This window comes from Drosophila ficusphila, unplaced genomic scaffold, assembly GCF_018152265.1.
Source record: "Drosophila ficusphila isolate 14025-0441.05 unplaced genomic scaffold, ASM1815226v1 contig_47, whole genome shotgun sequence".
In the NCBI taxonomy this organism is placed as follows: domain Eukaryota; kingdom Metazoa; phylum Arthropoda; class Insecta; order Diptera; family Drosophilidae; genus Drosophila; species Drosophila ficusphila.
Window position 1 is genome coordinate 1253929 of NW_025064388.1, and position 24717 is coordinate 1278645.

The window sequence follows — 24717 nt, forward strand, 5'->3', positions numbered from 1 at the left end:
GTGAATGGCGACACTTTCGCTAGCGAGCCACCGCTGCTTAAGTCGGAACGGGTGATCATTAGGTACTTCCCGTCAGGCGCGGGGGTCTTCTCCAGGGGGGTCAAGCATTGCTGCGTTAGAAATTAGACACGCGACGGTTTTTCGTTAGATGAGAGCACTTGATACTGATCTGATTACTGATAAAAGTTCTATTGTTAGACTCGGGAGGGTTTCTATTCGAAGAAACGAAGGTTTAAGGTTTAAGAGAGCACAAGAATCGCACAACCGTTTGCTTTGACTGCCGAAATTGAACTTACACCACTTAAAACTCAAGAACGGCAGAACAGATTTGGCTGAAAATTGGTAGGGAGGTAGCTTAGAGTCAGGAGGTCACAGTCGTTCCCATGAATTGTTTCCAGTTTCGTTTTGATTGCTGTTGACGTCATTGTCACAAATCAGAGAATAGTTTTGTCTCACTCCCATCCACACATTGTGACAGCAAAATAAACACACTTTTAAAAAAATATCATAATGGTATTGTTTAGATAAAAAAAGAGTGCTTCCTGCAGTTCTGGCTGTCACCTGGTGTCTCGTGGCGATCAAGCAATCAATGTGTAGGAAAGGAAAAGGGATATTCCTAAGTTTCCCTCTCTTTCTCACTCTTATAATACGATTTCGTTGCTTGCATCCGACGACGGCCCGACTAAAAATGTATCTTCTATTCTTTCGTTTTTCTAATTGCACTGTTGTCATTCTCCGTTAGACACAAAAAATTGGTTACCGATGGAAAATACGGCTGAGGAGCGCTCGACTTATGTGTACTCTTTTGGTGTTAAAGTTCTTCAAATATTAAATATAATGTACCTATATATAAACTTATATTAATTATATATTTTATATACACAACATTATATAAATTATTGAACCAAGATAACCATAACACAACATTGATTGCAAATATAGATATAATAATAACTCACGTGTCATATATGGTCGGTTATACCCAAAAAAGAAGGGTATACTAAAAGGGTGAAAAATAAAATTGAACTGCTCATTCTTTGCGTTGTGCGTTGATAATTAGTTGTGAAATTACTTAATTTGTGCAACGGGCAGCGGAATCGTTTAATCATGTAAGTGTCGTTAAGATTACAAAAATATTATGTCTTTTACTACAAACTTATTTAAATCTTTTTAGGATTCAGCCTGTATGTACGATAAATTCGTTTAAAAGGTAAGTTTGCTTTAAATTAAAAAAGTAATACATATATAATATGTAATTAAAAAAATATTTTTTGTACCATAGATGGACGCAAAACAGTCGTTGTCCTGCAAATATTCCACATAAATGGTAAACAAAAACTTTCTAGTTTCATATTATTTATGTACTTATCTCTTACTAGAGGTCCTGTGTCCGCTTCGCTGGTCAACACAATTTAACAACATAATAGTCAATGTTGCAACATTTTTCAAATATATGGAAGTATAGAAAGATGGTGATTTAACACTTTTCCAGTTTGACTTTTCCGCTTGCGCAGCACAATCCAGCTGTTTCTCTTTTAAACTTTAACGCTCTGCAATATCGGTATATTGTCGCCATTGGTCCAATATCTAAATTTTCATTATCACTGTAGTTCGCAGTGGGATCATATTGGAATACCAAGCGATTGAATGATGTGAATGATCTCCATGAGCTCATTTGTCTTTCTTCGCTTAAGTTTTGTGAATATACTTGTTGCTGGCTTGGATGTCTGCGGCCAATGTTTGCACGTCGTCCTCTAAGCATTTTGGACTATGGACAGAGTGGTGAATTTATTCTCAAATGCACGATCCACATGATTTTCACAGTTCAACTTAAATTGAATAAAAATTATTTTTTTTTTCACAATTTCACAGTGAACACAATACCCGTTTGTACATGAAATTAACTGAGCAGAGAACACTAAGGTTTGCATAATATGTGAAAAAACTTAATTCACTTGGAAATGATAAATGAAAACCACAAAAATTGAGTTAAAACGCTATGGTAGCGTGTTTGTCAGTGTGATGAGGTAGCAACTCACTTTATATGCGACAATATTGCAATTTTCTTACGGATCCCTAATTTTTTTCAAAATAAATTATAGCCTACTTTACTCCACGATAATGTAGCTTTCTATCGGTGAAAGAATTTTTTAAATCGGACCAGTAGTTCCGGAGCCTATTCGCTGCAAACAAACAAACAAACAAACAAACAAATTTTACCTCTTTATAATATTATTATTATATTATACCTCTTTATAATATTAGTATAGATGTTGCAAAATAAGATACAGTAGAATCCGCTTATAGCGACTTTCAAGGGACCGACGATTTTTCGTCGTTATACCCGAAAGACGCACTAAGCAGAAGGATTTAAGTGTATTAGTCTGTATAGGGACCAATCAAGTCATGGAGTTTTCGTCGCAAAAACCGGACGGACAGGATTCTACTGTATATTAATAAAATTAAAAAAGAAATAAATATATAGGGGAATGTTGTCAGGGTATTTCGAATATTCGTACTAGTTCCATCTGTTTGTGCGTGTCAAGAAACTTCTATCGGTCACAAGAAACCTTTCACGTGACTACTCATTTCGGAACTACTTTTTTCTACGTTTCGTTGATATGTGTAGGAAAAGTGTTCGGAAAAGTTTTCTGACCAAAAAGGTGTCATGACTCAAAATTACAACATGTCATCCGCAAGTTAAGCACAAAAATACGTTAGATAGTTGTTATATTACAAAATACTAAGATATATTTTCATTGACAGATATAGTTTGGCTATGTCATACCATAATAGATTAATAACGCATGTCGTCAGGGCTGGACCATTTTTGTAGTCAGGATTGGGCCATCATAATTTTTACATTTTATTCGTGTATTTTCGATTTTTGTTGTTATATTTTAGTCTTTTGTAGCAAAAAATTTTGATTGAGACAAAGAAATTATTCCTAACTTTTATTCGACAAAAACAACGAGCGAAAAAAACAATTTTTACACCAAAAGCATGCACCAAAATAACAGCGAAACGTGGTCGTTCCCCAAAGAAAATGCCTTAATAAACTCTCTGCTGATGAAGATAAAGACATCGATTTCTGCTTTATATGTTTGGAAACTATGCCACGGTATACAAATCGCAATAACTCTGTTACGTGCATTGAATACAAGAGGGAAGTTCACCTGAAGTGCGCAAAAATGCGAAAAGTTATTTTATATGTCAAAACTGCAACTCTGAATCATTTTCTTGAACCGACATTTACTGTAAAATCCCGAGTAATAAAATAAATTAACAAAAAAAAAAAAAAAAATGTTAGATTTACCTGAATTCAATTTGAATCCACAATGTTACGATATTGTCAACGATTTTCTGAAGATGGCCCAAACCTGACAACATGGCCCAACCCTGACAACATTTTTGAAGTGAAACTTCTTTATCGGCGTTGGAAAAAAATTTAGCGTCACATTTTTCGGTTACGCGTCACATTTTCTCGTTACGCGCCATCCGATTCATGACCGTCACGAAAAAGCGAAGATCCCCATCCCTCTCTAACCGCTGACGAACGATCTCTCTATCTTCTTCTATCCTCTCTCCCTCTCAGCGCGCACGCTCAAAGTTGAGAGCGTAAAAATTTAAAAATAGAATGCGGTTGCGTGTGTGAGAACAAGTAAGTGCGTATGTATGTATGTATGCTTACTTGAGCAAGAAGACGATTTTTAAGCCGAAATCCTTTCTATGCCAAAACGAATTCATTTACAGCAGTAGAAAAAAGGGTGAGGGGTGTGAGTGTCACAATAAATTCTAATTGAATAGGTTGCATTAACTTCTTTTGATTGCACCTTAATTCGTATCCATGTTTTTCATCAGAGAAGCATAATTTTTGGAACATAGAATTTTCTAACCACTCTTGAATTACGAATTAAATTTTATCGAAATCGGATAACCATGTCATATAGCTGCCATATAATTAATAGTCGAAAATATGGAAAATTAATAGGAAAATCGTCATAGCTTCGATGTTGTATTTTGTTCGACATATGTAAATATGTACATATGTATGTATTTGATGACTGCAATGGTACATACATAAGCTTCTTTTCTTGTTTAAAAATAATATAGTAAAATCTTTTTAAATTTTAATTTTTTAAAAATGCTTAGAAATACGCATTTAAGCCATATTTTTCTCTTTTTCATACAAATTTTTTCCGACATTGTCACCTTCGAAAAATCATAAAAAATAAAAGAAAAATTATTTTTGCAAAATTCTTTTTGCAGTTACTATTATTTTTGTTTAAAGAAACTTTTTGCATCCAAAAATGTTAGTTTTCAAGACGTGGGAAAAAGCTGTTTTTTAATTTTTTTTTTCAAAATTGCCCTTTTCAATAAATATCGAATGAGTTAAGAAAAGTATGGTATCATTCAAACGGCATTTAAATTACCTTTCCATTGATACCAAAAGTTAAAAGAAGCAAGTTCAAGTTTCGAGTATATTTCACTTTGATTATTGTCAAAATATATATGCCGACCAGTGTAGTTGTTATTCATCGGATAAGCATGATTTTTGGAATATAAAGTTTTCCCACGAATTACGAATTAAATTTGATCAAAATCGGGCAACTATATCATATAGCTGCCATATGATCTATAGACAAAAATATGGAAAAGTAATAGAAAAATTGTCCTAGCTCCGTTGTTGTTCAGCCTTTATGCATTTTGTTCGACATATTTGATGACTGTAAGGGTATTCGGCAAGCCGAAGCTAGCTTATTTTCTTGTTTTTAAAAAACAATACTCATAGGAAACGTGTCGAATAGTGTAAATATTGAAGAAATAAATTTAAAAAACTAAATTTATAATTTATATTAATTTTCAAAACTTTTAATATTTTAATGGCAATTGAAATCCTGACATCTTTCTTTTTCCCTTTCTTTAAGTCTCGGAAATCTAAAGTTTTAGATTTGTATAAATATAGACAAGACTGATAAATTAGTTCGCCAAAGAAGTTTCACTTCTGACATGTGTACCTTGTACGCACGCACTTTTTTTTTTGAAGTGAAACTTCTTTATCGGCGTTGGAAAAAATTTAGCGTCACATTTTTTTTGGTTACGCGTCACATTTCTCGGTTACGCGTCACATTTCTCGGTTACGCGTCACATTTCTCGGTTACGCGTCACATTTTTCGGGTACGCGACACATCCCCATCCCTCTCTAACCACTGACGAACGATCTCTCTATCTTCTTCTATCCTCTCTCGCTCTCAGCGCGCTCGCACAAAGTTGAGAGCGTAAAAATTTAAAAATAGAATACGGTTGCGTGTGTGAGAACAAGTAAGTGCGTATGTATGTATGTATGTATGCTTACTTGAGCAAGAAGACGATTTTTAAGCCGAAATCCTTTCTACTCTTTAACTTACAGCAGTAGCAAAAAAGGTGAGAGGTGTGAGTGTCAAAAGAAATTCTAATTGAACAGGTTGCATACAGATATTAACAGTTTAATTGATGTATTAGCTTATTACAGCTTAACTATGCATTAACTATTTTTGATTGGCACCTTAATTCTTATCCATTTTTTTCATCAGAGAAGCATAATTTTTGGAACATAGAGTTTTCTAACCACTCTTGAATTACGAATTAAATTTTATCGAAATCGTATAACCATGTCATATAGCTGCCATATAAACAATAGTCGAAAATATGGAAAATTAATAGGAAAATCGTCATAGCTTCGATGTTGTATTTTGTTCGACTTATGTAAATACATATGTATGTATTTGATGACTGCAAGGGTATATACATAAGCTTCTTTTCTTGTTTAAAAATAATATAGTAAAAATACCTGACCTCAATATAAATTTATACAAAATCATTGTAAATTAATGATAACTATAAAAGTTCCAGGTGCTAAAAATGGGCTAGGAAATTTATTCTTTTTTAAAAATGCTACCTTGTTATTTGTTAAAATAGCTGCGAGACAACCCGTTTTTAGAACATTGCCATGTTTTTCAAGCGAAAAACTTTACCGGAAAGAATTTATTGTCTTCTCAGATGTTTTTACTATATTATTATACGCTTTCAGAGCAAAGGGTATTATAATTTCTGTCAGAAGTTTGCAACGCAGTGAAGGAGACACCTTACCCCCAATAAAGTATACATACATATTCTTGATCAGCATCACGATCAGAATCGAAATACGAATGTACGTCTGTCCGTCTGTCTGTTCCTATGTAAACTAGTCTCTCAGTTTTAAAGCTATCTTGCTAAAACTTTCCCAAAAGGTGTGTTATCTCAAGCAGTATATACATAAGTCGGAACGGGCAGGACCGGTCGACTATATCTGATAGCTCCCATACGAGAGAATGAAACAAAAAATTCTCATGCTGTTGTTTTTGATCAGATCGGCTTGATTTCTTCAAGATGGAGTTTTCTAACTACTATTGAATTTCGGATAAAATTTTATCAAAATCGGATAACTCTTTCATATAGCTGCCATACAAAAGATCGAAAAATATATATATAAATAGTGGAAAAAAAATTATAACGTCGTTGTTTTTCAACGGATAAGCATGATTTTTGGAATATAAAGTTTTTCCACGACTCTTGAATTACGAATTAAATTTGATCAAAATCGGACAACTATATCATATAGCTGCCATATGATCTATAGACAACAAGAAAGAAAGCTAACTTTGGCAAGCTGAAGCTGATATACCCTTGCAGTCACTAAATATGTCTAACAAAATACATAAAAGCTAAACGGCATCGAAGCTATGACGATTTTTCTATTAATTTTCCAAATTGTTCATATGACAGCTATATGATATAGTCGTCCGATTTTGATGAAATTTAAATTGTATTTCAAGACTCATTAGAAAATTCTTTATTTCAAAAATCATGATTGTCTGATGAAAAACAACGATGTTATCATTTTATTTCCGTTATTTATATATAGATTTTTCGATCTCTCCTATGGCAGCTATATGAATCGGAGTACTACGATTTTTATGAAATTTTTTTCTCGATTTAAGATTATTTAAAAAACTTGATGTTCCAAAAATCATGCTCATGGCATTAAAAACCACGACATCATAATTTTTTTTTCATTATTTATATGTATATTTTTTGATCTCTCCTATGGCAGCTATATGATAGAGTTATCCGATTTTGATAAAATTTAATACGAAATTCAATAGCAGTTAGAAAACGCCATCTGGAAGGAATCAAGTCGATCTGATCAAAAACAACGGAGTAAGAATTTTTTATTTCATTCTCTTGTATGGGAGCTATCCGATATAGTCGGCCGATCCGGCTCGTTCCGACTTATATACTGCGTGCAATAACTGCACACCTTTTGCGAAAGTTTCAGCGAGATAGCTTTAAAACTGAGAGACTAGTTTACATAGAAACCGACAGGAGGACAGACAGACATACGGACAGTCGTACAGACGGATTTGGATTCTGATCGTGATGCTGATCAAGAATATATATACTTTATGGGGTCTGAGGTGTCTCCTTCACTGCGTTGCAAACTTCTGACTGAAATTATAATACCCTTTTGCTCTGCAAGGGTATAAAAATATGGAAGACAAGAAAAGAAGCTAGCTTCGGCAAGCCGAAGCTTATATACCCTTGCAGTCATCAAATATGTCCAACGAACTATGACGATTTATCTTTTAATTTTCCATATTTTCGACTATTGTTCGTATGGCAGCTATATGATATAGTTGTCCGATTTTGATGAAATTTAATAAGTAATCCAAGAGTAGTTAGAAAATGATGAATTCCAAAACTTATGCTTGTCTTATTAAAAACAACGGCGTGAGCATTTTTTATTTCATTCTCTCGTATGGGAGTTATCCGAAATAGTCGGCCGATCCGGCCCGTTCCGACTTATATACTGCGTGCAATAACTACACACCTTTTGGGAAAGTTTCAGCAAGATAGCTTTAAAACTGAGAGACTAGTTTAGGCAGAAACGGACAGGAGGACAGACGGACAGACTCACAGACATATTTCGATTCAGATCGTGATGCTGATCAAGAATATATATACTTTATGGGGTCTGAGGTGTCTCCTTCACTGCGTTGCAAACTCCTGGCCAAAATTATGGTACCCTTTGCTCTGCAAGGGTATAATGAATAGCAAAATCGTCCTAGCTTCGTTGTTGTTCAGCCTTTATGCATTTTGTTTGACATATTTGATGACTGCAAGGGTATTCGGCAAGCGGAAGCTAGCTTATTTTCTTGTTTTTAAAAAACAATACTCATAGGAAACGTGTCGAATAGTGTAAATATTGAAGAAATAAATTTAAAAAACTAAATTTATAATTTATATTAATTTTTAACACTTTTAATATTTTAATGACAATTAAAATCCTAACATATCTTCCTTTTTCCCTTTCTTTAAGTCTCGGAAATCTAATGTTTTAGATTTGTATAAATATAGACAAGACTGATTAATTAGTTCGCCAAAGAAGTTTCACTTCTGACATGTGTACTTTGTACGCACACACTTTTTTTTTTTAAATGCCTATAACTTTTTTGTTTTTGTATTTTAATTCTCAATTTTTGGTGAACACTTTCTCTTGCTTGTACCGTTCCAAATATGTACAAACTTATTTTAAATTGGCATTCGTTCAGTACTTATGGGCATAGGTCAAAATATGGCCCAACCCTGACAACATTCCCCTATATATGGTTTTTCATATGAATTAGGGGATGACATTTTTAGACATTGGCATAGATGATTTCACTAAGGGTTTTCTCGCAAAAGCCATCGATGACAACATCGCCTCCACGCCCTATACGATATCATCGATGTCTTATACGAATTTTCTCCATATACAATTCGTATAAGCCATCGATGCCTCGTTCGATGACTCGGACAAAATGGTCATCGAGAGCGACATGCATGTCAAATCCTTAAATGCCATACAAAATCTTTATATGAAATGGCATCAATTCGGCAACAGGTGCAACGGACACTGGCATCGGTGGGTCGTCGTCCATGTCATCGACGACAAGGCACTTTTGGAACTGGAGGGTACGTATGTATAAATGTATATACACATATGGGACATTCTTTTACAAATCGTACGGATTCGAGAAAAATTTTTTTTTTCATATCTCAGAATTGAATGAAATTTTTTTTCAGCTTTTATGAAAGATTTTATTCGACACGTGTAAAGGATTTTACTTCAAAAAAATAGTTTGCATTTATTTTTTCTATATATGAAATATATTATCTCCGCTTCCAGTAGTTATATAGTAGAACTTTGTATTCCAGCGGAAGAGGTGAGCGAGGGTTGATGAGCCAGTGGAAACTATTGGCCTTAAGTTTTAGGGAGGTCTTCTTCGCTTCAATATGCCTTCTCCAGGTAAGCCGCCTGTCTAAGTGGATGCCCAGGTAGGTGACTTCGTTGACTTGGGGGATTTGTTTGTTGTTTAGGGACAGTGGTGGGCAGGTTTCCCGATTAAGTGTAAACGTAATGTGCTTACACTTTTGATCGTTGACTTGTATGCGCCAATCTGCAAACCATGTTTCCACGTCGGTCAGATGGTTTTTTAAGTGAGCTGTTGCTGTTTTTGGATATTTTGAGCGACTGATTATAGCTGTGTCATCAGCAAAGATGGATAGAACTGTTTGACTGCTTGTAGGAATATCAGCCGTGTACAGGACATACAAGATCGGTCCGAGCACACTTCCTTGGGGTACTCCAGCCTTGATTTTGTGGTTTTCAGAGAAGAAATTTTTGCATCTTACAGTAAAAACTCTATCTTTGAGGTAAGATTCAAGCAACTTATGGGTGTTTTGTGGTAAAACGGTCTTGATTTTGTAAACTAGACCTTCAATCCAAACGCGATCGAAGGCTTGAGACACGTCCAGGAATATGGCACTGCAGTATTCCCTGTATTCAAAAGCTGTGCGTATTTCAGCTGTTATGCGATTTACCTGTTCGATAGTTCCGTGCTTTTCCCTAAAGCCGAACTGATGCAGGGGAATCGCTCTGTTGTTTTGGAGGTGTGTTCTTAGGTGGCATGAAATCAGCTTTTCAAATAGCTTTGATAAGCACGGAAGGAGGCTAATGGGCCTGTATGACGAAGGTTGGGATTTGTCCTTGCCTGGTTTCGGTATCATTGTGATAACGGACTTTTTCCATTGCCGAGGAAAATAGCCCCATTTGAGAATTGAGTTGAATATGGTGGTGATGAATTTAACTGCACATGCTGGCAGTTCAATTATCATTTAGGCGAAATTAAATCATGGCCGGGGGCTTTTTTTTGGATTCATCTGTTCTGCAATAGCTTTTGTGACTGTACTTGTTTCAAGAATGATTGTGGAGGAAGGCTCTGCTGGTGGGATGTTTGGCAGAGTAAATTGATTCGCCGGCGGATGAGGTTGGAAGACGTTTTGTAAGTGAGAGGCGAAGATGTTGGCCTTTTCCTCGTCACTACGCGCCCATACACCTGATAGTGATCGAATTGAAAAATCGGGCTCTATAGGTGGTTGAATGTTTGGGTGCGCTCTCCAGAGTGGAAATTTGTTGCTAGTGGGTGAGAGCTTTGCTATATACGCACGTTGAGCCTGATTCTTCTCAGTTATTAAGGCTTTAGATAGTTTCCGACAGGCTTCTTTAAAGCTTTGTTTAGTGGCTGGGGATCGGTGTGTCTGCCAGTTTCGGCGAAGTCTACGCTTTTCTTGAAGGAGCGATTGGATCTGCATGTTTGTACGCATAGTATTTGGGAGGGATGTAGCTAAGGGGTCAGGTGTAGAGTGTTTGGCAGCTGAGGACATTACATCTGCTATGTGCTTAAGTGAGTTTTCAATGTCAGCTTCACACGATATTGGGTTCGATTTCAATGTGAGAGCTGATATATTTTTTATACTTTAGCCAGTTTGTTGTATTGGAAGTCAGAAATTGTGGTCGCTTTACAAACTGTGGGTGTTCAAATAGACAGAGAAGAACAGGCGAATGGTCAGATGACAGTTCAGCCAGTGTTTCAACGCGTATCAGCCTGGGCGGCACTCTCCTAGTTACGGCAAAATCGATAATGTCTGGTTGTTTATTCGGATCTGCTGGCCAGTATGTGGGCCTACCCGGTGCAACAAAATCTAGCTTATTACTAGGTTTGATAATAGCATTGTATAGTTGTCGTCCTTTGGGGTTAATAAGACGAGAGCCCCAGTAGTGGTGTTTTGCATTATAGTCACCGGCAGCTACAAAGCAGTTACCTAGTGAGTTGTAGAAACCCAAAAATTCATTTTCTGGAATATCGTGGGGGACAATACACAGCTGATAGTGTGAGTGGACCGCTGGTTATATTGATACGTATGGATGTGGCCTGCAAGTAGTTAGTAGCGAATGCGTCCTGAGGATGATGCTTTATGCGCTGTTTGACGAGAATGCTGGTGCCTCCATGCGCTTTGCCATCTGGGTGGTTGGTCGCGTGAAATACATAGCGGTGAGGTAAAAATAATTTTTATTGGTTAGATGTGTTTCCGAGAGAAGCATGATATCGATATCATGGTTGTTTAGGAACTGAAGGAGTTCGTATTTGTGTTGGGAACGCCGTTGGCGTTCCAGAAGCATATTTTTAAGGGATTCATTTAGATTGTTTAATCAATAGCTCCAAAAGAAGATTTTGGTTTCGCGTTAGGTCTTGCAGGGTACTTTGTATCGATAGCATAATTTTTGTAAGCGTAGCTAGTGTGTGTTCAAGTCCGCTATGTGCTGGTGGGGGGGAAGCTGGTTTTGCTGAGTAGTGGGTTGAGTTGTTCGCTGGGTATTTTGCTCTGGCATCATCTTTTCGATTTGGTATGGGCTGGAGAGAATGCACAACTTCAGGGTGAGAAAGACTTACTGGCACTGGCGATGCTCCAGAGTATCGAAGAGCTCTGGCAAAGGAGACTCCGGGTGTTGTTACTGATGGCGTGAAGTAGTTTGGTTGAACAACATGTTGAGCGGTAGTCGGTTTGCTGCGCCTCTGAGTCAGACGAGTCTTGAGTTCTTTATATATAGGGCAGCCCCTATAGTTGGCAGTGTGGTTTACACCACAGTTACTACATTTCCTCGTTGCAGGATCTTCTTTGTTTCTCAGACATGCATCTATGCAGTGCAGATCACCACAGGCGACACAGACTGATCGCAAGGTGCAGTAGCTCCTTGTCTGCCCAAACTCCTGACAGTCAGTACACTGTACCGGGCCGTTTCGCTTGTGTGGCTTCTCTAGGGTAATTCTGCGGTGGAGAAGATATTGTAATTTGTAATAGGGTGGACTGCATTTTTCTTAAGAGGTGCAGTCTCTGGCGCCAGTTCAATCTTAAATAGAGGCTGAGGGATTTTTGCCCTGTTGATTATATTGGTTACATGTTTAACGTCAAAACCTTGCTCTTTTAGTCCCTCGGCTATGTCAGCTATTGGGACGGTTGATTCTATTCCTTTTACTACAACTTGTAGCCCTTTGCTACTTTTGAGCTGGTAGGTGTAGTAATTTACCGGCACATGGTCGAGGAAATTCGTCACAGTGCGGTAGTTGCTTTCATTTTTTATTTGGAGTTTGGTTTCTGATATATTATATTACCTCTTTTTAGGTTGGTAATGTAAATGTTATTTGGCCCGATTTTTGTTTAAGATTGTTAATAAGCTCCGAGCAATTGTGTTCCCTAATGTAGATAGGGGGTGGCTTTACATCTTTGGTGGGTTGAGGCGGTTGACCCTCATCTTCTCCAAGGTCACCAAGTATAGAAAATCTATTTTCAGAAGTTGCCTTGTTGTTGTTGCCTGAGGTTTTCGATACTTTCGGCAGGTTTGCATTAGTTTTTTGTGGGCTAAGCTTTCTTTTCATTTGTACATACCGATCGATCCCGGTCTGTACAAGCGTAGTTTGTGGGAGAGAGGCAGCAGAGACACATTTTAATGGCGATGATAATATCGGCCACAAATTTGCCACCGACGTGGAAGTTGTTGTTGTCGTCGTCGAAATAGAGGGCACCGTGCTGGTCAGCGCAAGAGCTGACGTAGTCAGTGCAATAAGTGGTGAGAGTGGAGATGGGCATTGGGAGCTCCACGACTGGGCCATGGCAGCGCTGCTTGAGCTTAGGAGTGCAGGTGACAGTGAGCGCGCTCTCTCGGGAGCAGTCAATGACATTGCTTTTGTTGTTGCGTCTTCGTTACTTACTGTCTCCGAAACAATTGCTACATAAGCATTATTCCGGGCAGAAGACAGTCGGCGTTCGTCTTGCTTTTGTTGTTGTTGCATTCGACTTTGACTCGTTGCTTTACTAGTTGCACTTATTATTGATTTGCCCGCAGGCATTGTATTTTGTTTGAGATTAATTGTTTGCTTCACTTTGATCTGTTAGAAAACTAGGTAATGGAGCTAATATGATTTGGCATTGCTGCCAGCGCCTTTTCGCTACTATTTCAGTTTTTATTTCACTTAAATATCGAGCTAATTGACTCGCTTGGCGGAGCGATCAAGAAACACGTCTGCACGGGGCAAAAGTAGAACTTGAACTTGAATAAAATTAAAAATTCTCTCGCCGTTGTTTTGATCAGATCGACTTGATTTCTTCAAGATGGCGTTTTCGAACTGTTATTGAATTTCGGATTAAATTTGATCAAAATCGGATAACTCTATCATATAGCTGCCATGGGAGAGTTCGAAAAATATATATAGAATTAATGGAAATAAATTTATAACATCGTTGTTTTTTATTCCACGAGCATGATTTTTTGAATATAAAGTTTTTTAACAACTCTTATACTGAGAAAAAAGTTTCAAAAAAATCGGGCAACTACAGGGGCGCCGGAAGACCTGTTGTGTGTGTTGATTGCTTAACATGCGTAGAAATTCCCCATGGGGAATTCACCACGGGAAATTTCTGGCGCTTTTACCGCAATGCCCGAAAACACCACCCGGAAAAGTGCGGAATAGCTAGTAACTACTGCTGCCATAATGATAAAAAAGAGTAACTGTTTTTTTCTCTCTCGCACTGTGCCTTATGCTCTTGTAGTGTTGGCAACTCTATCGTCTGCTATCCTCTAGCGTTCCGAACGCAAAGTCCCCAACCATTAGTAAAAAAATTAATTTCATGCATATATTCTCATATCCCACACCATTCTCGTATCCGGTACCTTTGTTGTTCGAACGAGAGAAGTTTTTCGACTTTGAAAAGACTGAAGACATATTTGCGCTCTACTATTGTTCAGAAACGATTAAACAATGTTGCAATTTTACATATTTATCATGAGCGAGCGGAAAAAATGGATTTGGAGAAAATTATGGATGAATTCATCGTTAAAAACGCAAAAAGAACAAACGTTTTCGCTTTGTCAAAAGATTGTTCCTAAATTTGAATGATCGATGAAATTTAAAATGAAAAAAATAATAAGAAAAGAGATGTTAATACGATTTTTGTAAAGGATAATAATAAATTGTCTTATTTTGAAGTATCGATTTCTAGAAGGCACCCTCACTCCTCTATGAAACCTTGGTTTGAACAACTCACCACCCGCTTTTGAAACCTTCCGGCGCCTCTGGGCAACTATATCTTATAGCTGCCATAGAAAAGATCGAAAAATCTATATAGAAATAACGGAAATAAAACTATAACATCGTTGTTTTTCATCAGACAGGTATGATTTTTGGAATATAGAGTTTTCTTACGACTCTTGAATTACGAATTAAATTTGATCAAAATCGGACAACTATATCATATAGCTTCCATATGATCTATAGTCGAAAATATGGAAAATGAATAGAAAAATCGTCTTAGCTTCGATGTTGTTTAACCTTTATCCCTTTTTTTTCGACATATTTGATGACTTCAAGGGTATATAAGCTTCGGCTGGCCGAAGCTAGCTTCCTTTCTTGTTTTTTTTTTAGGTAAAGTTCTTATGTAAGAAAAACTACGATAGTTGCGCAAAATACTGATTTTTGAGGTTTTAATGTGATGTCCTAAATAATTTAATAAATTCTGCCATAAATTAGGAAACTTCGATTTGTTACTGGATTGATTTTAACCATTTTTTCAGTGGGTGGCATAAGCTATATATTTTAAACCCGTGATGCACAGCTATTTCGAATACGTCGTGCTGTTTTGGCTGAAATGCTGCGTTCTGCTTTTAATTACAACAGTCAGATTGATTATAGTAGCTACCCTGCAGTTCTGGCTGTCACCTGGTGTCTCGTGGCACTCAAGCAATCAATGTGTAGGAAAGGAAAAGGGATATTCCTAAGTTTCCCTCTCTTTCTCACTCTTATAATACGATTTCGTTGCTTGCACCTGACGGCGGCCCGACTCCAAATTTGTCTTCTATTCTTTCGTTTTTCTAATTGCACTGTTGTCATTCTCCGTTAGAAACAAAAAATTGGTTACCAATGGAAAATACGGCTGAGGGGCGCTCGACTTATGTGCACTCTTTTGATGTTAAAGTTCTTCAAATATTAAATATAATATATGTATATTATATTTTATATATTTTCAACATTATATAAATTATTAAACCAAGATACCCATAACACAACATTGATTGCAAATATAGATATAATATAACTCGCGTGTCATTTATGGTCGGTTATACCCAAAAAAAGAAGGGTATACTAAAAGGGTGAAAAATAAAATTGAACTGCTCATTCTTTTGTGTTGTGCGTTGACAATTAGTTGTGAAATTACTTAATTTGCGCAACGCGCATCGGAATCGTTTAAAAATCATGTTAGTGTCGTTAAGATTACAAAAATATTATGTTTTTTACTACAAACTTATTTAAATCTTTTTAGAATATACTGTACGATAAATTCGTTTGAAAGGTAAGTTTACTTTAAATTAAAAAAAGTAATACATATATAATATGTAATAATAAAAATATTTTTTGTACCATAGATGGACGCAAAACAGCCGTTGTCCTGTAAATATTCCACATAAATGGTAAACAAAAACTTTCTAATTTCATATTATTTATGTACTTATCTCTTATGTTAAAAAATAAGATTTATTAATAAAATAAAAAAAATAAATATATATATATTGTTTTTCATATGAATTTGGGGATGACATTTTAGACATTGGCATAGATGATTTCAATAAGGGTACCCTCGCAAAAGCCATCGATGACAACATCGCCTCCACGCCATCTACGATGTCATCGATGTCTTATACAAATTTTCTCCATATACAATTCGTATAAGCCATCGATGCCTCGTTCGATGACTCGGACAAAATGGTCATCGAGAGCGACATGCATGTCAAATCCTAGAATGCCATACAAGAGCTTTATATGAAATGGCATCAGTTCGGCACCAGGTGCTACGGACACTGGCATCGGTGGGTCGTCGTCCATGTCATCGACGACAAGCCACTTTTGGAACTGCAGGGTATGAATACATTGGAATGATGGAAGCAAAATGTCCAGATTGTGATGCGGTCAAACTTAGCCAAACAAAAATTTAAAAATTCGCCGTGGAAAGGGAAGGAGAAAATTCATGTTTTTCACATGAACAGTTATTTGTCTCCTGTTGCCGTGTGTTTTTACGCGCCAGAAAAAAAACTTAGAATATTATGTATCATAACGCATTGGAATAATACTTTGTTTTTGGAATACCTTTGATTTATTAATTAACCAATTAGAAACTAGCTTCATTAAGATAATTTAAGATAATCAACCACCCATTCATAGACAAAATTACTTAGCCTTTTGAGATAGGCAATGGCTTCATTACTACATTATGTTATTTATTTAATAGAAAAAGTTTTAATATTGACTTCTTACAAAAATCAAACGTAAACACAAATACCAGTTCTATGAAGCTGTTGTATTTTTCGGTTTTTTGCGCATAACAGATGACATGGACGACAACCCACCGATGCCAGTGTCCCACAGTGGGCGATTTGGCCTCGCTAGCCGCATTTAATTCAAATTTCAACTTTCAAAAAGCGATGATTTTTTTTCACAATTCGATAATAGATACTTTGATTACATTTATCCAAGCGTTTTAAAATCTCTACGATCAGCTGATCATCAGCTGTGAACGGACAAACACAGGAAATGATTTTGCAAAGAGCTTTACAAAATTTTACCTGTTTGCGCGAATCGAATTCAAGTTCCTCGGAAATTTACAATTTTTAGTCAATTTATTAAAAGTTTAGTTTTTTATTAATTTCGAGGTATGTATTACAAAAAAAAAAATAATGTTTGTGACCGGTCTATAAATGTGTAGCTCATAAAACGTAGTGGTAATTCAGTGTATTAACAACGAGAACAACGAGAACTTACCTGATTCAAGTGGATTCAGTCTAACTCTATTATTAGCCGAAAGTGTGAATCAGTGGCGTCCAAAATGTGTAATATCAACTGCTATTACCTGCTAGCCTTCAAACTATAGATTCCTTTCTGATTCCGAATAACATTCTAGCATTTTTTAATTTAGTTTATTTATGAAATATGTTGATTCAAGTTTAAAAAACATATAAATAAAACAAAATTTAAAATTAAAAAAAAAAAAAAATTTTAACTTAAAAAATTGTATGATTTTTCTTTGATCGGTGAAAAAAACCGACTGAAGATATCTATTTTAGTTTAGAAGTTATTAATTAAATGCCGCTAGCGAGGCCAAATCGCCCACTGTGTGTCCGTAGCACCTGGTGCCGAACTGATGCCATTTCATATAAAAAAATTTTGTATGGCATTCAAGGATTTGACATGCATCTCGCTCTCGATGACCATTTTGTCCGAGTCATCGAACGAGGCATCGATGGCTTATACGAATTTTGTATGTAGAAAATTCGTATAAGACATCGATGATATCGTAGATGGCGTGGAGGCGATGTTGTCATCGATGGCTTTTGCGAGAAAACCCTTATTGAAATCATCTATGCCAATGTCTAAAATGTCATCCCCAAATTCATATGAAAAACAATATATATATATTTATTTTTTTTTATTTTATTAATAAATCTTATTTTGTAACATAAGAGATAAGTATGTCGGGGTTTCGTTAGACTTTTCCATTTTTAATCGAATTATTAGCAGCAAGTTCTGCTCGTTTGCTTGGCGCTTACTGAACTGACTTCCCAAGAGTCTGCTTTCCAAATTTATACTTTCTACTCAATTCTTTTACATTGTTAGCCATCTCTTTCTAACATGTATGTCAGCGCTTAACGAACAGACCTCACTTGGCAGCAGTCTAAATCTGTCCTGCTCTGCCATGCTTTCACTCAATTTCTAACTTCCTTTTTTAATTGTCCCTGCTTCACATTAAAGAAGGCCCCGCTTCACCTGTTCTGACCAAGAGAACAAAGTAGGCCCCGTTTCATCTGATCCGACAAGTACATAAATAATATGAAATTAGAAAGTTTTTGTTTACCATTTATATGGAATATTTGCAGGACAACGACTGTTTTGCGTCCATCTATGGTACAAAAAATATTTCTTTTATTACATATTATATAGGTATGTATTACTTTTTTTTAATTTAAAGCAAACTTACCTTTTAAACGAATTTATCGTACATACAGGCTGAATCCTAAAAAGATTTAAATAAGTTTGTAGTAAAAGACATAATATTTTTGTAATCTTAACGACACTTACATGATTAAACGATTCCGCTGCCCGTTGCACAAATTAGGTAATTTCACAACTAATTATCAACGCACAACGCAAAGAATGAGCAGTTCAATTTTATTTTTCACCCTTTTAGTATACCCTTCTTTTTTGGGTATAACCGACCATAAATGACACGTGAGTTATTATTATACCCTTGCAGAGCAAAAGGGTATTATAATTTCAGTCAGATGTTTGCAACGCAGTGAAGGAGACACCTCAGACCCCATAAAGTATATATATTCTTGATCAGCATCACGAGTAGAATCAGAATACGTCTGTACGTCTGTCCGTCTGTCCGTCTGGCCGTCTGTCCGTCTGTCCGTCTGTCTGTTTCTCTTCAAACTAGTCTCTCAGTTTTAAAGCTATCTTGCTGAAACTTTCCCAAAAGGTGTGTAGTTATTGCACGCAGTATATAAGTCGGAACGGGCCGGATCGGCCGACTATATCGGATAGCTCCCATACGAGGGAATGAAATGAAAAATTCTCCCGCCGTTGTTTTTGATCAGATCGACTTGAATTCTTCAAGATGGCGTTTTCCAACTGTTATTGAATTTCAGATAAAATTTGATCAAAATCGGATAACTATATCATATAGCTGCCCTAAGAAAGATCGAAAAATCTATATAGAATTAACGGAAAAAAAATGATAACATTGTTATTTCTTATCAGAAAATCATGATTTTTGGAATATAGAGTTTTCTAACGACTCTTGAATAGCAAATAAAATTTTCGAAATATTTGATGACTGCAAGGGTATATAAGCTTCGGCTTGCCGAACCTAGCTTCCTTTCTTGTTATATATATATTTGCAATCAATGTTGTGTTATGGGTATCTTTGTTCAATAATTTATATAATGTTGTGTATATAAAATATATAATTAATATAAGTTTATATATACATTATATTTAATATTTGAAGAACTTTAACATCAAAAGAGTGCACATAAGTCGAGCGCTCCTCAGCCGTATTTTCCATCGGTAACCAATTTTTTGTTTCTAACGGAGAATGACAACAGTGCAATTAGAAAAACGAAAGAATAGAAGACAAATTTTTAGTCGGGCCGTCGTCGGGTGCAAGCAACGAAATCGTATAATAAGACTGAGAAAGAGAGGGAAACTTTGGAATATCCCTTTTCCTTTCCTACACATTGATTGCTTGAATGCCACGAGACACCAGGTGACAGCCAGAATTGCAGGGAAGATAAAAACCAACGACTAAAAGAAACAATGTGTAACAAAATTATAAAAGACTAGAGGTCCTGTGTCCGCTTCGCTGGTCAACACAATTTAACAACATAAAAGTCAATATTGCAACATTTTTCAAATATATGGAAGTATAGAAAGATGGTGATTTAACACTTTTCCAGTTTGACTTTTCCACTTGCGCATCACAATCCAGCCGTTTCTCTTTTAAACTTTAACGCACTGCAATCTAAATTTTCATTATCACTGTAGTTCGCAGTGGGGTCATATTGGAATGCCATGCGATTGAATGATGCCAATGATCTCCACGTGCTCATTTGTCTCTCTTTGCTTAAGTTTCGTGAATATACTTGTTGCTGGCTTGGATGTCTGCGGCCAATGTTTGCACGTCGTCCTCTAAGCATTTTGGACTATGGACAGAGTGGTGAATTTATCCTCAAATGCACGATCCACATAATTTTCACAGTTCAACTTAAATTGAATAAAAATTCTTTTTTTTTTCACAATTTCACAGTGAACACAAAAATTGAGTTAAAATGCTATGGGAGCGTGTTTGTCGGTGTGATGAGGTAGCAACTCACTTTATATGCGACAATATTGCAATTTTCTTACGGATCCCTAATTTTTTTTAAAATAAATTATAGCCTATTTAACTCCACGATAATATAGCTTTCTATCGGCGAAAGAATTTTTTAAATCGGACCAGTAGTTCCGGAGCCTATTCCCTGCAAACAAACAAACAAACAAACAAACAAATTTTACCTCTTTATAATATTAGTATAGATATGTGTTGTTGATAGGCATAACATTTTTAGAAATGCATTTCTGATTTCACGCATCGACGAAACCATCTATGTACATCATGCCACCATCGAAATCATCGCATTTTATGCGTATAAAATATGTACAAGCCATCGATAGATTAGTCGCTGACATAAGAAAAAAAAAAAAAGCCAAAAATTAGCGTCACGAGGTTTATGGACGGCACCTTAAGTCTATATGAGACTGTTGAAAATATTTATTTGTTGATATTTCAAACTTATTGGTTCGCTTTACAGATAAAGCAAGTTAACTTGTAGTTCGTAAAGTCAAGAAAAATCCGAAAAGTCAAACTTTTTGACTCTGCTACGCCACTGTTCTATTTTTTGTGTTTTTCTTAGCTGGACTTGTGCATGGACTCTGCCGACGTTGTTTTTTTTAAAGCAGGTTCACCTTGTGGCAAAAAAAATTGATTTTTTTTTTTGGCTTATCGTATAGATCAGTGGTTCCCAAACTCTTTTCTTTCATAGACCACTTTTAAAACTTTGCTAAATCAATTCTCACAAATTATAATTAAACAAACATCAAAACGAAGATGTAGGTATTTCATTGTGTTGCAGGTATATATTCAAATATTGAAATTATCACAATATTAATTATTATTGTTCTAATAGTCGTAACGTAATAAAAATTAAACACTTATAACGTAATGTAACTTCTACAATGGTAACTACGAAAAATATATAATTTTAATGAGATGGGTGTACTTGATGTTTTGTTAGCAAATTATCAATATCTGGCTTGAGTTTTTTAAGTAATAACCGCAAATCTCCCCGTTTTGTGATATTCAATCTGCTCCTTTTTTTTTGTTGATAATTTTCTAACGCCACTAAAACTTTTTTTGACGAGGGAAACGCTATAAGAAGCTTTTGCGCTATTGTCCACAGTTTTAGTTAGGTATTTTTGCCTGCAGCCAAAATTTTTGAAACCTTTTTTTAAATGTTACTTTCAGCTCCTCATTAGTGCTTGGCTCGAGTAGCTCCTGTTGTAATATCACATTCTCCACTTCTGTTTCACTGTTGTGCTGAATATGGAATATTTTTATACATGTTTTTGCAAGTAGCAGTCGCTGAGCTTCTTAAAACATTATCTGCCGATATTGATAGAAGAAGTCAAGCCAACATTTTAGTTCTTCACTATCGAAACAGAATTAAATTTCATGCACCCCCGTTCACAAAGTGTAGACCCCCATTTTTTGTCACGCCGAACGTAGACCCCCGTCGAGTCACCCGGGAACCCCTTGTGGTCCACCTGGACCACTTTGGGAATCAATGGTATAGATATATGTTCCGAAAATGTTCTCAAAAAATTTCAAATCTAAATTTAAAATATTACAAAAGTTACAGGCCCTTACATGGAGCACATGTCGAGCACCGGCTATTGGAAGCCAAAACTTTAAGCGCGTTTATCTCGGAACCACGTTTTCGGACCTTACGGAAGTAATTGAAGGCGTTGAGGTTAACCAATCGTCATCAAATTCTTTTTTAAATGTTCCTAATTGTTTCCTTTAACTAATGAACTAGGATTATCCAAAAATATTGAAAACTGTTTAATTGAGAAAATAATTAGTGAGAAAAAAAGCGCGAAAATCGAAATTTTTTTCAAAAGCTAATAACTTTTGGAATTTTCATTTTTTTTCTGATCCTAGTTCATTTTATGCACAGTACTGTACACTTTAAGAATCTTTTTGGTTTTTGTGTTTCCGATTACCCGTTTTGGCTGAATCACTTCCGTAAGCGGGACACCTTTTTGCCGAAATGTTGCAACTGAGGAACGCCCCCTCCCGCCCCTTTTTTTATTTTTCAATTTTGAAATTTTTTTCGCAAAATAAATATGTTTTCAAATAATGTTACAAATTTCAGATTTTTATCTTTAAGCGTTTTCTCAAAACCATTTTTTTAAAAAATGTCCATTTTTAGGCCCTACAAGGTGAGCACCTGCCTTAAGGCACATGTACATTAACGGGAATGTAGGTTCAAAGATTTGTTAGTGTAACCAATTTCCTGAAAAATTTAACGATACTATACAATTTTTCACACACATACATTTGTATTGATGTATGATAATTTAATCAAAATATTTAAAAATATATTAAATTATTCATTTTAATGCACCTTATAAGCGATATCGTAAATTATTTAACTTTAAATGTGAAATATTTAATTTAGCCCCGAATACTCTTACCTTATGCGTAGATTTCCATTCCTTGTTGTATTTAGTGATTTTGAAGCAAATTTAAAATATGTGGTTCCACTGTTTCCACTGGTAAGCTGGCTGGCACTTGTACGTGGTAAACGATGATTTCCATTTCCTGACAAAGATCGTAATACTCCACTGGCAGTTGTTGCTTTCGCACTTGGTAAAATATGATAATTAATGTTTATAAAGTACAAGCACGTTAGTATTAGCGCAATTCGGCGGATTAAAACATGTCGCCAATAAATTTGTGGAAGGGCTCCCATTGCTTTGTTAACTGTGCTACAACCTCTACCTCTTTATGTGTACTGCACGCAACTAATAAGTTATTACCTGGAAAAGAAGGCAAAAAAAAAAACAGTGTAGGGCATACATATATAAGTTGAACAAGTTTATTGCGCACCAATGCTTTTTAAGTTACACTATTTGTATTTAGTTTATTTTAATATAACACATTGTAACGCATTATTAGTAACTTAATTTATAATGTCATGTTGTATTTTCAATTTTCACATTGAATTTTTAACCATTCACAAAAGACTAACGTGTATGGTAAAACTCTTTTATAACTGATAAAGATTTTTTTACTACTGAAGCCAATAGTCAGCCAAAAGCAACCGATTTACAACATGGCCAGAAACACACCACAATGATAGGCAGTATGAAACTCGTTTACTCCATTAGAAAGTAACAGTTTCGTTACTGTGCAGTATAAAATACATACAAGTTAGTTACGGGTAAATTAGTTCAAATTGTATAATGCTTATTAAAACACAAATAATTTTATGTACAAATAAAGAATATAACATTAAAAAAAGTGGTTCTTTTTATTTTCCCGTTCTTAGTGTACTTAGGAGATCAACCAAAAAATTTGTATTAACATTTTTTGAAATTCACGATATTTCCAAGTGATTTTGTGATCTTTTGCCGATAACAACCTATGACACTTAACTTGAACAAATATTAACATATGTACATACATATCTATATATGTACATATATAAAAACATGTTTGAGCTAGACATATGTAAATATGTAACTACTCCAGCGAGTTAAACTAAAATCGTTATATATGTATATCGTTTATATGTAAAAAATACATATAAAACGAAAATATTTGAAGTTGTTTAATAAATATATTATGTTTATCGACTTCAGCAGCTATATTTATAGCTTATAGTTAAAGTTTAAGTCATAAGTTTGTTACACAGTGAGTGTTAAATTTATCTCACTTGTCTTTTAGTCATTACAAGTACATAGTATACATATGTTATGTACATAGCTGCAATCGAACGTTTAAATCATATGGATGCCGTAGGAAAAATAAAAAAAAAAACAAGAAAGGAAGCTAACTTCGGCAAGCCGAAGCTTATATACATACATATGTACCTACTCTTGCAGTCATATTTGATGAATGCTCATTAAATGCATAAAGGCTAAACAACATCAAAGCTATGACGACATTATAATATTGTAGTATAAATTTTTCATATTTTCGACTAATGTTCATATGGCAGCTATATGATATAATTGTCCGATTTTGATAAAATTAAATTCGTAATTTAAGAGTCGTTAGAAAACTCTATACAGGGTTGCCCATATTCGACGGACCCATTTTTTTATACCCTTGCAGAGCAAAAGGGTATTATAATTTCAGTCAGAAGTTTGCAACGCAGTGAAGGAGGCACCTCAGACCCCATAAAGTATATATATTCTTGATCAGCATCACCATCTGAATCGAAATATGTATGTACGTCTGTCCGTCTGGCCGTCTGTCCGTCTGTCCGTCTGTCTGTTTCTCTTCAAACTAGTCTCTCAGTTTTAAAGCTATCTTGCTGAAACTTTCCCAAAAGGTGTGTAGTTATTGCACGCAGTATATAAGTCGGAACGAGCCAGATCGGCC

General features: G+C 35.5%; 1 protein-coding gene across 3 annotated transcripts in view; it reads right to left on the reverse strand.

Annotated features, from left to right (window-relative positions):
- The window catches only part of LOC108101089 (angiopoietin-4), a 224589-nt gene extending 200936 nt beyond the window's left edge, over positions 1 to 23653 (reverse strand). For 2 of the 3 annotated variants that reach the window (XM_043208472.1, XM_043208471.1), the window contains exon 1: positions 22803 to 23650. In XM_043208472.1, coding sequence (XP_043064407.1) covers positions 22803 to 23080 — 278 coding nt within the window. In that variant the 5' untranslated portion in view covers positions 23081 to 23650. Of the gene's footprint in view, positions 1 to 22802 lie in introns of all 3 variants that reach the window. The other variant, XM_043208470.1, reaches the window with a different exon arrangement.
- Between the last annotated feature and the right edge of the window lie 1064 nt (positions 23654 to 24717).